The 16,022-nt window shown below is 39.3% G+C and overlaps 1 protein-coding gene and 1 pseudogene across 1 annotated transcript; both read left to right on the top strand.

The window, feature by feature from the left end:
• The first annotated feature begins 4,368 nt into the window (after positions 1–4,368).
• LOC103703049 (protein trichome birefringence-like 42) lies at positions 4,369–6,637 on the top strand. The gene is made up of 5 exons (XM_026802931.2): positions 4,369–4,678; positions 4,935–5,106; positions 5,623–5,801; positions 5,888–6,046; positions 6,168–6,637. The coding sequence occupies exons 1-5, from the start codon at positions 4,383–4,385 to the stop codon at positions 6,451–6,453; spliced, it is 1,092 nt and encodes a 363-aa protein (XP_026658732.2). The 5' UTR covers positions 4,369–4,382; the 3' UTR covers positions 6,454–6,637.
• A 5,074-nt stretch (positions 6,638–11,711) lies between these two features.
• LOC120107486 lies at positions 11,712–13,738 on the top strand (annotated as a pseudogene).
• The last annotated feature ends 2,284 nt before the right edge of the window (positions 13,739–16,022 follow it).

The raw sequence follows: 16,022 nt of genomic DNA, 5'->3' as shown, positions 1-16,022 counted from the left end.
GCTATAAAGAAAATCATGTGTATAGTTATATTTTTTAATTAATATATGTGATGGTTCAAATGTCTTGCACATTATCCTAGAAAAGGTGATGTGAAGCAGGCAGTATGTTCTTTGAACTTTGCAATAGACTGCAATTTTCAGAGCTAACCTACTTACTACTATTTTCAAATGTTTCCTACATAAATTTCGTTATTGCTAAGCTCAGTCATCAAAGATATGCTTTTGTAATAGATTTTAGAAAAGCAAGGAAATAAAAAGAAAACTTAATTTGATGTCCTTTTCAAACCAAAATTTGATGTCGAGGACAACTTCAGCACTTGATACAAGAAGAGATGCACATTCGTCCACCTTCGAGATAGGAAATTGCAGATACATGTGAAGTTGAAAAAATTCATGACAGAGAAACTGTTTCTGCTATTTTGCTTTCTGTTCCAAGCAGAATGTGCGCGATTTTAAGTATTGAAATTCATGCACTATCTCTAAAGTTGAATATATTTTGATCTTTAGGTCATTGCTTCCGACGAACTATACTTCAACTTTGTATTATCAGCTTACTGGTTGGATAAGGTAGCCTCACCTACTCATATATCAGCCAGTCAGAGCCCTACCTGGCTACTTGGTTTAGCTTGTTCTATTCTTTTTTATATTATTTTCTTTTTCTCCCTGACTAAGACTAAGGTGTGGGAATTGCCCTTTTCCTCATTGTACTTTCTTCTCCACCACCAATCGCCCATCTTATAAGGTCTCCATATGAGATAATTGTTTTATTCTAATCCATCTACTGTTTCACAGATAAAAGTGTGGAGGGTTGGAAAGGGTGATCTTTCTTGTCCATGTTGTTGTTACAAAGGAGCAACAAGGCTCTGCTCTGTCCTTCTAAATTTTGTGACATCATGTTCATTCTAATAATTATGAAAAGAATATTGGTCAACTATAGCGTTTTCCCATGACTAAAGATATTCCTTTTGTTTTTTAACTTGACGATCTAAGAAGTACGCTCGTCGAGTTATGGAACCTCATGGAAGCACAGATGGTTGCTGATAGACTCCTTTTTGGTATATTCCTGGTATAGGTAAAAGCAAAAGCGCTTCTCCTTTAAATGATACTTTCAATTTGTATACATTTATTTATATATTGTTTTATGCCACAGGAGTTGGCGCTCATTATCTATGCTTTGCTTTTTGACGCATTGTTGCTTTGTTATCTCTTATATGTCAGAGCAAACCATCTATAGATATATGCTTCAGTTCCAAGTGGAGACTACAGGCAAATATTGGACGTAACTTGAAGATTTTCATCTGGCAACACAGCCAGTTATTGATTTCCGACATGCATGATGCATGAGGTGGAAATATAGAAATTTGGATGAATTCTTTGCATAGGATTTCAATACTTGCTATGTTTAATGGAGATAAGCTTGTTTGGAAGGAAAAACTTGAGAGATTGATCTACTGAGCATCTCAAGCAAGAGTTGTCATTCATGTTCTGAAAACTCCAAGGCAATATCTCTGGCACTGGAATTGTGCCGGTCGCATGCCAATGATTGGCAGGCTGCAGTGCCATTTTAATTCCTTCCATTTGTTTCTGCTTGGAAAATGAAAATTCTTGAATGCCTGTAATTTATCTGGTGGATGTCAATTAGCTACAGTTGGATATGATGTATTTTATTTGAATTTTTTGTTGGCTATGAACAAATTAATATTATACTAAAATGAGAAATAAATTCTGCTTGGTCATTGGTTCAGGAATTTCAACTATTCAATGTCAAATAAAGGTTGACAACTGGAAGTTTTTTTTTTTTTTATAAATATGAGTGAGATGATAAATCAATTTATGGATCGTCAACGGTTGCTTTTGTAATCAATTTATGGATCGTCAAGTCAACTCATTCAATGAATGTTGTTTCATTCACCACGCGGCTGCACTAGTTTTTCTATCTATCTATACCCGCTCTTGTGCTGGTTGTTAAATACTCCTATAAATAAATCTCGTTCAACCCATCCTTTATATTTTCCGGCATGCTCAAATATTTACGGAGGGCATCAGTTGTATTGAGCACCAATTCCTCGAGTCCCAGTGAAAAGAAATGTTTAAAGAAAGTTGTCAGAAAGTCTTTAAAGATTGCACCCATGAAAAGGCTAATTACAAAATGGCCTTGTAAAAGTTGGGCTAGCTGTTGGAAGATGTCAAAAAAGGAGTTTGATAATTAAAATTATAAAAATTGAATACGTAATTATTAGAAGAGCGACTTATTTCTAATAATAGAGTTTATGGCATTTTATTTGTTGCAAGAACTGGGATGAGAGGGTGAAAGCCCACCTTAAATTAGGGTGAAGTAGGATCGGACCTGAATCACCAGTATTTGGCATGCAGTAACTTTGCCAGCTCAACCAGGGCACAAATATTACTATAATACTTCATAATTCAAATGACAGCAAAAGAACTTCTACAATACAATACGTGCAATTCCTTTTATGTGGTTCACACAAGTTTAAATACAACACTTGTTTGTGGAAAAACGTTATAGATCTCTCTCTTTCATGATAATACGAAAATTAAATTCACAATAAATTGTGTCACGAGAGACCTTCTGCATTCTTAGATTTCAGAACTGTGACTCTATTTGAAAGGAAGAATTGTGAAATGAAACTTAAAGTTGGAATTAGTCACCAAATAAATAGACTTTAAAGCTGACCAAAGAATAATTTGTCGGCTGTCATAAATTCCCATAAATGTCCAAACAATTTATTTTATCTCGTAGATACACAGAAACAATTGAGATTCCATCCATGGACATATCTGCAATTGATTAAAAAAATTAATGCAGTGGTTCCTCAACGAAAGAAAGAAATTAAGGTATAAAATAATAATATCTTCGGTTACCTATCTCCAGATATCTTATCTAGTCATTCTATGAAAGAAGGAAGAAAGTTACTGCCCCCGCGGTTATTAAATAATCTGATAACTAATTCGCTAACCACTTCACGTCCTTTGCCTTTCCTCCCTGCGGTCCTTCTCTGTTTCTCTCCATGGGGTCCAAAGAGAGGATAGGTGGGGAAAGGAATTCATTTATTGAAAAGAATAATGGTACAAATTATATTTCTCAAATAGAATAATGGATCAATTTGTGTCCTTTATATGTATCAGCTCGCTCTTCCTTGAAATTGCTAATAAAGTATTTGAACTCGAAATTGATGTACATTGTCCCTCATGACTTCTTAGCATGATTTAATAATCACTAATTTGTAATGGGGCTGGAAAATTATGAGGAATCCCCGAAGGCATGTGATTAAGGGGTTTGGGTCGTATCTTCTGCACAAAAGAATGATTCATCTTCTTTCGTAACTTTAACCATTGGATGCGAGCCAAGGTTGAATTTAGGAAAGATACAACCCAAACTCATGATTAAGTTGGTTGTACGCTGAAAAGAAAAATCATGTTAATAGACAAATAATAGCAAAAAAATTCTCTCAAAATATACTCAAAAGGATTGGAAACGAAATGTGCCGCCTCATCAAGCTAGTAAAGTTTTTAATAGTTGGATTGGTAACCTCGGACTAAATTTTAAAGAGATATACATACATTTAGAGGCTAGTTTATATATATATAAAAGAATAATTTACAAGAATATACATATAAATAGTAAATTTACAAGAATATCCATATAAGTTTAGATATTTATTAGAATATATATATGCAAAAAGAATGATTTATAAGAGTAAATGCACAAATAATAAATTTTGAAAGATATATATATAATTTGAGATATTTGTAAAGATATACATGCACAAAATTCTTCCACTTATTTGATGTCGAGCTTATAGAGAGAGAGATAAACACAATATTTGTTTGTGAAAAGAAAATTATAGATATCTCTACAATAAAAACATGTAAATAAATTCACAATAAATCATGACCATATATAAAAGGAAAAATTGTGAAATAAAACTTAAAGTAGGGTTAAGTCTCCAAATAAATAGACGTGAAAGCTGACCGGAGAAGATTTTATCGACTTCTATAAATTTTCATAAATGTTCAATCAATCTTTATTCTTCTAGATCTTATGGAAATTCCTCGTAGATGCAAAAAATTGAGAGTCCATGCAGATTTGCTCGAAATTATACTGCATCCATGGACATATCTGCAATTGATGAAAAAAAGATGTAGTTCTTGCTCGACAAAAGAAAGGAATTAATGCATAAATTATATATTTCCTGTTACCTGTCTCCGGCCATCTTTAACTGAATCCAGTCATGCTATAGAAACAAAGGAAGAGAGTTACTTCCCTCGTGGTTATAAATGACCTGATACCTGATAGCTAATTCATCAACAACCTCACGTTCTTTGCCTCCCCTCCCTGCGGTCTTTCTCTCTTTCTCTCTATGGGGTCCAAAGCGAGGATAGGCTTCGGTCCTCTCCTATTCCACTGCGTTCTTTTAGCACTCCTTGTGGCCTCCTCGCATGGCGTAATAGTGGGGAGTTCGAAAGGGGGATCAGGGAGCTTGGCCCGGTGCAACCTGTTCCAAGGGAGCTGGGTCTACGACGAGTCATACCCTCTCTACGACTCGGCGAGTTGTCCGTTAATTAGTACAATCGATTTCGATTGCCGGAAGAGTGGCCGGCCCGATACGAAGTACCTCAAGTACAGGTGGAAGCCCGATGGCTGTGAGCTCCCGAGGTTGGCTCGTAACCTTTTATGCTATCTCAATCAATCTTCTTTGAAATAAATTGTTAATGCCTAATATAATATATTTGTTTAGATATCATCCATGAAATATACAATTGAGTGTTGTTGCTTATGCTGTGCGTTTAGCTTACCTTTTAGTTAAAAGTAAATCATAGATTAGATTTCAGAAATTGATATCTAATCTTGTTGCGTCGAATTGAGTGACTTGGGATGGATCTAAATGTTCATTGGTGCAATGTTTGTGTAGATTCAATGGCAAGGATTTCTTGGAGAGAATGCGGGGGAAGACGATAATGTTCGTGGGGGATTCAATAAGTTTGAATCAGCGGGACTCGCTCCTCTGTTTGCTGCATGCGGCAGCACCCAATGCTAAGTTTAAAAGGTCCTATAAAAACCCGGTCACTAGTTATAGAATTGAGGTTCGTATCCCAGTTTTTTTTTTGCCCTTTTGTTTTAAATTAAAGATTCACTTGACTTTAATTTAATTCTTGAGAAAGAAAAGGACATGCCACGTAAAATAAATTCTTCATGTCTTGATATCTATAGATAAACCATTCTCTCTGAAGGGAGGAGTGTCACCCTGTTGCACCGCCTAATTTACACTCATCGAAGATATACTGCATGTCATTATGGTGCAATATACCCAAAATACTTAACCCAAAATTCTGGCAGAGCCGAAACATGGTACAAAAAGAAGTTCCAAGACCGCATATCACCAAGAATTACTGCTGTACACCAATATACTTTGGATTGGGATTGCAGGCATTAAGTTGACTGCAGAATTTTGTACCATCATGAATAGTCGCCATATCATTCATCTTAGAGACAGATAGCTTTTATTTATCCCGGTGTCACGGAGATAAGAGAGCTGCCTACCGTTCGATCTGACTCGTTTTTCACGCCCTTTTGTCTGCTAAATAGATTTATGGTTACAGGACTACAACATCACGGTGTCACGTTGCCTCGCACAGTATCTGGTGGACATTGTCCCTGAGAAGATAGGGAATGTCATGAGGCTGAACTCCGTGCAACAAAATGGGCAAATCTGGCTTGGCGCAGATGTTCTCATCTTCAACTCGTTCCTCTGGTGGAACCGCACCAATCCCGGCCGACCGTGAGATCCCACCATCCTGATCCCGTACGTTCCATCACTCTCAGATCTGTTTCAGCAATTTTTGACCCTAGGATTGCATGGTGCAGATGGGACTATATTCAGGATGGCAACGAGATACTTAAAGACATGAACCACACGGAGGCTATGGCGAAGGCTCTGAACACATGGGCCAGATGGGTGGATTCCAACATTGATCCAAAGACACAGAAGGTCTTCTACTTCGGACTTCCCCCAATCCACCTGTTGTAAGTTATGGCACCATATCCATTTGGAAGTTGTCTACGAAGAAGCATAGCATGGTTCATACTGAATATAATTAAGTTCTTGTTTGCTTTCGTCTTTTACTTGTGGTTTTAATTGGGACAGTGGAGAGAACTGGGGCCAGCCAGGGAAGACTTGCGTCGGACAAACAGAGCCACTGATGGCGAGGACGTACCCGGGAGGTCCAATTCCGCAGGAAAGCATAGTGCGAGGCGTCTTGGGAAGTATGGCGAAGCCAGTCTACTTGCTTGACATAACTTTCCTCACGCAACTCAGAAAAGATGGTCACCCGGGACGGTACAGCGGGGGTGATTGCACGCACTGGTGTTTAGCTGGAGTTCCGGATACGTGGAACCTATTGCTGAATGCTGCCCTTCTTGAATGGAACTGAATTTCTTTTTTTTCCCTCTGGAAATATATGAAAGCGTCGCAAATGAGAAGATTTTCATGTAAAATGGGGGAGAAAAAGTGTAATTACTAGAATCAGTTGCATGGGTTGTTTGCTATTTTCTTTTCTCACTAATAATTATCGTGGAATGCAAAAGTGAGACAATGAGGACACCTAAATGGGAATGTAAGTGTTTCTCAGTGCACAAATTGGTTTGCTCTTATTTTCTTCATAAAAAAAAATGTTATTGTTTGGAAAAGAGAAGGTTCCATACTAATACAATAATAATATAAATTTGAAAATTGTAAGAAATCATTGCGCATATCACGAAATTACAAACCGACTATCGATAATGCTCGAACAATCGGTATAAATATATACATCAAATATTAATAGAAATCCAGCCGCTCAAAAGTGATATAGTATATGATATTTCATAAATCTTCATTAATATTTTCAATGCTTTTCATTCCAATTCTTTTTTACTTGATCCAGATTAATTATCTTTTCGACTTTGGGCTAAATTTCGGTCACGTTTTCGGCTCGTAACAGAGAAATCAATAGTATCACATTTTTGGCATGTGACGGGCCAATCAATAGTATCACATTTCTAACCTATTATGAGGCAATCGATAGTTTCACATTTTCAGCCTGTGATGGGGCAACCAGTAGTTTCACATTTTTAGCCTGTAACAGAGCAATCAATACTATTACATTTTCAGCCTGTGATAGGGCAAACTGTAGTTTTACATTTTCAGTTTGTGACGGGGTAATCAATAATATCACATTTTCAGCCTATGATGGGGCAACCAGTAACGAGATAAGCCCAAAATCCTTATTCATTTAATCAGTTCACATCCACACATCAATTCCTTTTAAAACTTTATTTTTGGCTTAAACTAACCATGGTCACATTTCCAGCTCGTGATGGGGCAACCAATATAATATGGTTAGTTCAGAGCACCATATCCATTAGTCTGATTATGTATGTATAATTTATGCTCATATATGCATTTATCATACTATCAATCAAAAGCAAAAAATTATCAAAATATGATTTAATACTAAAATCATCATAAAATCATTCTTGCTTCTTACTTATCTGAATCATATCATATCATTCATATATAGGTACAAAAAATTTGGATCATAATATATTATACATATATAGGTACAAAAATATTTATATCATGCAGGTTAGTATACAAAGATTCTTACATCTTTGCTGCCAACCCAGACAGACTACCGCAATCTATGGACTGGGGTGCGCAGAACTCTACTCAATATCCTCTTGTCCAAAAGATTGTTCTCTTACAAAACCAGGTCAACATCAAAAATTATCCGAAGTATCCAATAACCTAAAACCCTCTACTGATCCACTAAAGGGGTCCATCATCATGTAGCATCCCAGAACTATCCAGGCTTCCAGCGATCCTCACCACTAATGATCTCTCTGGATTGAGTTAGAGAGAGAAAGTACTAATAAAAAGAGAGAAAAACTATAGTACAAGATTCCGTTGGGCTTCTCCCTGCCCGGATGAATGTATCCCCATACAAAATTAGGGCCGACCATGAAAATAGATTTATATAGGAAGATGTATGAGGCAAACTAAATAACAACGCCCAATTATTCAAATTAGTCAGCACAATATAATTTAATTCATCCGATCAAGAATCATATATCAAATCAAGGGAACAGATCAGGAGTTATCAATTATAGGTCCAATGGTGGCTGACAACAGTCGGGTGCAGGATCGACAAGGTCGACTAGGCAACAGTGTCCGGCGATCCAGATCAGTCCACTCTAGCCAATCAAGCTAGTCAAATCATGAAACGAGAATCAAATCATGGTACAGGTAACACATTAGAGATTCATAATGAAATAGTTCAATGGTATTCGACAATGGTCAAGGTAAGGCTAATGCGATAGGTGGTCGTAACGACATTAATCTAGGATCCTCTATTGGGATCGATTCGGACCCACCATGAAAACATCTAGGACCCTCCTACTGGGTCCACAGAAACACACAAAGAAAGGAAAACAATCTAGATAGAGAGAGAAAGTCAATAGAGAAAAAAGTCCTAGTAGAGAGAATTCCATAAAGAGAGAGAGCGAAAGAGAGAGAGGAGAGAGGAGAGAGAAAGAGAGAGGGGAGAGAGGAAGAAGAAAGGCGTTCTCTTCTTCTACTCCAAAATAGGGGAGAGCCCATCTCTCATTTTCTTCTTTAGATCAGAGGGGGTGACAGCCATGATGGCCAGCCTCGATGATGGTGGCCATTAGCGGCCCGTCGGCCGCGGTCCTGCTGGCAATGGTGGTTGGCCAGCACAAGAAAGAAGGGTGAAGAACCCGAAGAAGGTGGAAGGCAACTCGGTCTAGATCTTGGCCAGCCTACTAATCAACAGCTACATTTTATTAGGATCCTAGATGACGATGAAAAATGGCCGAATTTCGGCTACCGACGATGATGAACAAGGAAGAAAAGAGGCCAGGACAGAATGCTCTATCTTTGGATAAAATTCTGGTGATTTGTCAGCTTAATTCAAAGAAAGTCGATGGCTAGATAAATAGAAGAAGAAGAGAGGAGGGTGGCTTCGGTCTTACCTCAGTCCGGCGACGATCTGGCGAGGTTTCCGATGAGGAATCGAGGAGAAGACTCGGAGAGGAGGACTTGAAATCGGCGGCAGTTTCTGGTGATTTTGGCAGTGGAAATCTGAGGAGAAGGAGAGATATATAGGCAAGTTCTCCAAGTTTGATTTGAACTCGATTTGCCCTCGGTTAGCCACCTTTTCTGTCGGAATTGGAGAGGAAGAAGACTCTGATGGGAGTCTTCTTCCCCACCTGGACCGTGCCACAGTGCACGATCGGGCGGGCCTAGCCCCTTTCGGGCCGGCCCACAAACCTACGGGACCGGGCTGGTAACGAGTTGGGCTGGGCCTGGCCCCTTCGGGCTGGCCCATGAGCCCTTTTATTTTTTCTAGGGTATTACAGTAGCCATTCATCTGGATCCTCTCATGCATCAAATGTGTTTGATGCCAGTTTACCTAACTAACAGCTCTTCATTTTGTGAGGTTCGGTTTTGTCCATGACCATAATTAGATGTATGGGTCTGTCTCAATTATTTAGAACCGGCTTTACATATCCTTATTTATCAAATAGAGCAAATTTGGATCCATTTTATAGTTTTCAATATATTCTCTGATCAACTACGTATCAACATGATATGTATCTATTTTGCTCCGATCATATTAACATGGTATAGGTATGTATTATGTGCGCATAACAAAGCCTATGATTTTATGATACATGGGACTGAGGCCTACTGAGAGTGAATCCATTCTTCTACATTTGTTTTGGCATTCTTAGTATTTTTTAGGAACTAGCCAATTGGGTTCTTAATGAAACGGCAGAATTTGAATGTGTTGATAAGTTACCTTTTATTTAAAAAAAAAATTTAAAACAAAAGCTCCTTAATATATTTAAACTAAAGTTGATTTATTGTTTATGAGCTTCGCAAATCATCTTTTATTTTATTATTAACTATATATGGCCGATAAGTTAAAATTTAAATGGTTTGGGACGAAAAGGACGATAATTTCCGACACGACCCATTTACTTGACCCATCTGGTCCAACCTGTCAGATTTAAAGTCGAGCAAGAGTCGGCCAATTGCGACTTGCTAATAGGTCGAGTCAACTTATGGATGCAAGTATAATAGGATCATATATTTCTATTTCAATTGTCTCTCCTTTTATTCTGTTTCCTGTGTTGCTATTTGTTTCTGGGACGAGACTCTGGCTGGGTTCATCCTTGGAATTAGATAGCTGGGTTTTTCCCTCGGAAAAAGTCCGATCATGTGTTCGGTTGGCTGGCTCGACCCTTCGCAACCGTCAATTTTTTCTCCCTTTTCTTTGTCTCTTTTCTCCCTTCAGTTTTTCTTCTTGTTGTCTTCTCTTTCCCTTGTGAATGTTATATGTCTGGCGAACCATTTTGTAAGGCAAATCTCATAAATAATTAATTTGTCATATGCTTTTCGTCGCCGCAAGATTCGCTAAGCCCATAAGAGATTTCTAGGGTTTTAATTAAAACAAAACCAATTAATATAATACTCGTAAAAACTGTATGACATTTCAATTATGCCATGGAATTTGTCCATATAGCGGGCTTTCCTTTTGGAGGGGGGAAACGTGCGGTGAAATAGTATACTATATATTATACAACTAAAAGGATCACATGTCACTAGTGGACAACATCCTCCTTCCGTCTAAAAGGACTAGTGCATTTATATTTGGAAAGGAAATTAGCTTCCAGGTGGCAGGCAATGCAAAACTTATTTGTCCTAGTTACCAAACTTTGGAAATGAATCTGAGTGCATTTATTGACAAATTAAGTGGTATAGAAACTTTTTTTTATCATTCTAATACTGAATAGGAATGGTCTAACAGGCCAATCTTGTGAATTCTACCTCAAGTTGTTTAACTAAGTTAGTATTTGACAAATTTTGCTCAGAGGAAGAAGAGTAGTATCAGAATTGTCGAGCTGGCTACACCAAGTTTAATGAATTGCGATCCACTCTTGTGCGTACGGATGCACTAGCGAATTATTATACCTGATTTCACATTTTCCAAAATTTAAAGAACAAGTCAGTCATAAAAAAATATATACTCAAATCATGCGCCAATCCGGAAATAAGGATCAAATATTGTGCCATTATGTTTTGATGGCATTAATGATTTCATTTTTATTGGATATGGTAAACAGAAGAGAGATTATTTTATTTATCTTTAAAAGAAAGCTTTAAGAACTCCTTCATGTTTTGAGTACCGAACGCAAGAATTTGCATAGCTTTTTCAGACTTTAAGGGCGTCCTAAAAATTTTTTATTGTTCCCATTATAGATCTCTCTCTTTCATGATAATACAAAAATTAAATTCACAATAAATTGTGGCATGAGAGACCTTCTGTATTCTTAGATTTCAGAACTGTGACTCCATTTGAAAGGAAGAATTGTGAAATGAAACTTAAAGTTGGAATTAGCCACCAAATAAATAGACTTTAAAGCTGACCAAAGAATAATTTATCGACTGTCATAAATTCCCATAAATGTTCAAACAGTTTTATTTTTTCTCGTAGACACACAGAAAAAATTGAGATTCCATTCATGGACATATCTGCAATTGATGAAAAAAACGATGCAGTGCTTTGAAAGAAAGAAAAGCAACGGTAATGTATTAAAAAAAAAGAAAGAAATTAATGTATTAAAAAATATTATCTTCCGTTACCTGTCTCCAGATATCTTATCGAGTCATTCTATAAAAAGAGGAAAGTTACTGCCCTCGCGGTTATTAAATAATCTGAAAACTAATTCGCTAACCATCCCCCGTCCTTTGCCTTTCCTCCCTGCAGTTCTTCTCTCTCCCTCTCTCTCTCTCTCTCCATGGGGTCGAAAGCGAGGATGGGCTTCGGTCCTCTCCTATTCCACTGCGTTCTTTTAGCACTCCTTGTGGCCTCCTCGCATGGCGTAATAGTGGGGAGTTCGAACGGGGGAGGGAGCTTGGCCGAATGCAACCTGTTCCAAGGGAGCTGGGTCTACGACGAGTCATACCCTCTCTACGACTCGGCGAGCTGTCCGTTTATCAGTAGTATCGGGTTTGACTGCCTGAAGAGCGGCCGGCCTGATAGGAAGTACCTCCAGTACAGGTGGAAGCCCGATGGTTGCGATCTCCCAAGGTTGGTTCTTACTCTTATGGTGCTATCTCTATTAATCTTGTATGAAATAAGACAATCGAGACATGGATCCGCCTTGCGTCATGTCAAAAGTTTGATAAAATCTAACCTTCTTGCATCCTACTACGCCATTTGCTTTGAACATGGGATCGTCATGCGACTTGGGATGGATCTCAATGTTCATTGCTGTGCAGATTTGATGGCGAGGATTTCTTGCAGAGAATGAGGGGAAAGACGATAACGTTCGTGGGGGATTCAATAAGTAAGAACCAGCGGGACTCGCTCGCCTGCTTGCTACATGCGGCAGTACCTAATACTTCCGTTTCTTACAGTGACCCGTCCGGTAGTGTTCACTTTAAGGTTGGTATCCCTATCTTTTTCTCTTCTTTTTTTTTCAATCGAAGCGAGTTAATTGACTTTAATTTTTAAGAAATCATCTTTTTCTTGGGAAAGAAAGGAAAGGGACATGCCACGTGAGATAAATTTTCCTAGTACTAAATATGGTACCAAACTAAATGTTCAGGACCACATGCCAGATATGGAGGAAATTTAGTGGGTGCCATGATTGGGCTCCGTAGCATTACCGACGAGCGCTAACCCTCTGACACCAATATCTCTCACCCTTTCACTCTCTAATCAGCGGTCTTGCTGCAGGACTACAACGTCACGGTGACTCGCTTCCTCGCACAGTATCTGGTGGACATTGTCCCTGAGAAGATAGGGAGAGTCCTGAAGCTCGACTCCGTGCAACAAAATGGGCAGGACTGGCTGGGCGCAGATGTTCTCATCTTCAACTCGTTTCTTTGGTGGAACCGCAGCAATCCCGGCCGACCGTGAGATCTCACCGTCCTGATTCCTTGCGTTCCATTACCCTCAGATCAACTTCAGCAATTTTTGACGGTAGGATTTTATGGTGCAGATGGGATTATATTCAGGATGGCAACAACATACTTAATGACATGAACCGCACGGAGGCTATGGCGAAGGCTTTGAACACATGGGCCAGATGGGTGGACTCGAACATTGATCCAAACACTAAGAAGGTCTTCTACTTCGGAATTCCCCCAATCCACATGCAGTAAGTTGAGGCATCCATATCCATTTGGAAGTTATCTACGAAAAGCATAGCGTGGTTCATACTGAATATAATTAAGTTCTTGCTTGCCTTCGTCTTTTCCTTTTATTGTGTTTTTAATTGGGACAGTGGAGAGGACTGGGGCGAGCGAGGGAAGAACTTGCGTCGGACAAACAGAGCCACTGATGGCGACGACGTACCCCGGAGGTCCAATTCCGCAGGAAAGCAATCGTGCGGGGCGTCTTGGGAAGTTATGGCGAAGCCAGTCCTACTTGCTTGACATAACTTTCCTCACGCAACTCAGAAAAGATGGTCACCCGGGACGGTACAGCGGGGGTGATTGCACGCACTGGTGTCTGGCTTGGAGTTCCGGATACATGGAACCTATTGCTGAATGCTGCCCTTCTTGAATGGAACTGATCAATTTCTTTTTTTTTTTTCCTCGGCAAATATATGAAAGCGGGGCAAATGAGAAGATTTTCATGTAAAATGGGGGAAGAAGAAGTTTAATAACTAGAATCAGTTGCATGGGTTGTTTGCTATTTTCTTTTCCACTAATAATTATCGTGGAATGCAAAAGTGAGACAATAAGGGCACCTTATGGGAATATAAGTGTTTCTCAGTGCACGAATTGGTTTTGCTCTTATTTTGTTCAGAAAAAAAAAAGTTTATTTTTTGAAAAAAAAGTTTGAGATGGATCGTTCATTAACAGGGCCCGACGAGAAGGACTTTTTTATCTGCCTGAATCAGCGGTCTTTAAGTTTACAATCGTGGATTTTCAAAACTCGTGCTAAAATGGAGCTGATGGATATTTATTTTTATTTTTTTCTTTTATAACAAAGATGGCGCTTAGGTATGAAGACCGGGGACAGATATCAATATGTGAACTTGTGGGTCGCCATTCTTTCGAGCATCTGTACCATTCATCTGGATCCTCACGTGCATCAAATGTGTTTGATGCCAGTTTACCTAACTGACAGCCCTTCATTTGTCAGGTTTGATTTTGTCCATAACCATAGTTAGATATATGGGTCTGTCTCAATTATTTGGAACCTGCTTTACATATCCTTATTTATCAAATGGAGCAAATTTGGATCCGTTTTTAAGTTTTCAATATAGTTTTTGATCAACTGCATATCAACGTCATATGTATCCATTTTGCTCCGATTATATTAAAATGGTATAAGTATGTATTATACGCGCTGCACAAAGCCTATGATTTTATGATACATGGGTCCGAGGCCTATTGAGAATGAATCCATTCTCCTACATTTTCTTGGCATTCTTAGTATTTTTTAGAAACCAGCCAAATTGGTTCTTTTCTACTTTTTATATAAAAAAAGAATATCAAACAAAAGCCCCTTAATATATTTAAACTAAAATCGATTTATTGTTTATGAGCTTCACAAATCATCTTTTATTTTATTATTAATCATATATATGGCCGATAAGTTAAGATTTAAATGGTTTGGGACAGTGAGGACGATAATTTCTGACCTGACCCATTTACTCGGCCCATATGGTCCAACTTGTCAGGCTCAGCCAATTGCGGCTTGCTAATAGGTCGAGTCAACTTTGAGTTAGAGCCCCTAAACCCATTGGATCATATCACCATTGAAGGATGGTTGCGGTCGCCATCGGTGCTGACCCAAACCGCTTTCTCCCAAGATTCCATGCCAACGTTATGCGCGGTTAAGAAATTCTATAGGAAGACTGGTTTCAAGTCACCGTACCTGATGACCCAAACCGCTTCCTACCGAGTTTCCATGCCAACGTTATGCAGGGTTAAGAACTTCTAGGCACCCTCAAAGTATCTTTCTTTTCTTGAAAAAATTGAGATTGTTCTAAAACTATCGATTTCTTTTCTCATAGGAGTTTGAAAATAAGAAGAAGAAGAAGAACTATTGGTAACTATTGAAGGCAAAATTTGTCTCAAAAATTCAATGCGCGTAGGTTAAAGGAAGAAAACGCAGCAGTTTTATGAACGCCTCCTGACTTCCACCAAAAGAAGCTCGAGATGAAGCCATTCTTTTACGTCAAACTTGACGTTCACATTCCGCAACTTACCTTCTCTTGCGAAACTCAGGTCAGGCCAAAAATGAGAAACCAACACGAGACAGACAGGCGTCTACATGAGCAACTGGTGAATGTATCCCTTTAAGGCCCCAGCCTCATCCCCGTCGCTTTTCGTCAGAAATCTCTTCCTTCCTTCGTTTCTTTCCTTGGCCTCTCCTCTCCAGTCTCTCCTCGTGCTCTCCCTCCATGGGATCCAAGGCGCAAATGCGCTGTGTTCCTCTCCTACTCGCTGCGTTTCTTTCGCCCTCGTGGCCTCTTCGTGGGGCGCGACGGTGGCCAGATTGAACCCGCCCGCGTGCGATCTGTTCGATGGGAGCTGGGTCTACGACTCGTCCTACCCTCTCTACGACTCAGCGAGTTGTCCCTTCATCCGCCGCGAGTTCGATTGCCTCAAGTTTGGCCGCCCCGATATGATGTACCTCAAGTACAGGTGGAATCCCAATGGCTGCTACCTCCCAAGGTGAGTCACCAATCCTTTCTCCCCCCTTCCTTCTCACATCTCTCCTTCCAATACGGGAGTCTGAGGATGGTGTCTTAGATTTGATGGTCGAGACTTATTGAGGAGGTGGAGAGGAAAGAAGATAATGTTCGTGGGTGACTCGTTAAGCTTGAATCAGTTCGACTCGCTCCTGTGCCTTCTTCACGCGGCCGTGCCCAATGGCAGGACAAGATCTAACAGAACCGACGCCCTAACCAC

Source organism: Phoenix dactylifera, unplaced genomic scaffold (genome assembly GCF_009389715.1).
Source record: "Phoenix dactylifera cultivar Barhee BC4 unplaced genomic scaffold, palm_55x_up_171113_PBpolish2nd_filt_p 000881F, whole genome shotgun sequence".
NCBI lineage: Eukaryota > Viridiplantae > Streptophyta > Magnoliopsida > Arecales > Arecaceae > Phoenix > Phoenix dactylifera.
Note: the sequence above shows the minus strand (reverse complement) of the source record. Positions and strands in the feature narration are given on the sequence as shown.

Excerpts from the sequence above, each read along its gene's own strand:
- LOC103703049 (XM_026802931.2), top strand. The coding sequence starts at position 4,383 with ATGGGGTCCAAAGCGAGGATAGGCTTCGGTCCTCTCCTATTCCACTGC. Across the intron at positions 4,679-4,934 it reads GATGGCTGTGAGCTCCCGAG|ATTCAATGGCAAGGATTTCT; the intron begins GTTGGCTCGTAA and ends ATGTTTGTGTAG. Across the intron at positions 6,047-6,167 it reads CTTCCCCCAATCCACCTGTT|TGGAGAGAACTGGGGCCAGC; the intron begins GTAAGTTATGGC and ends TAATTGGGACAG.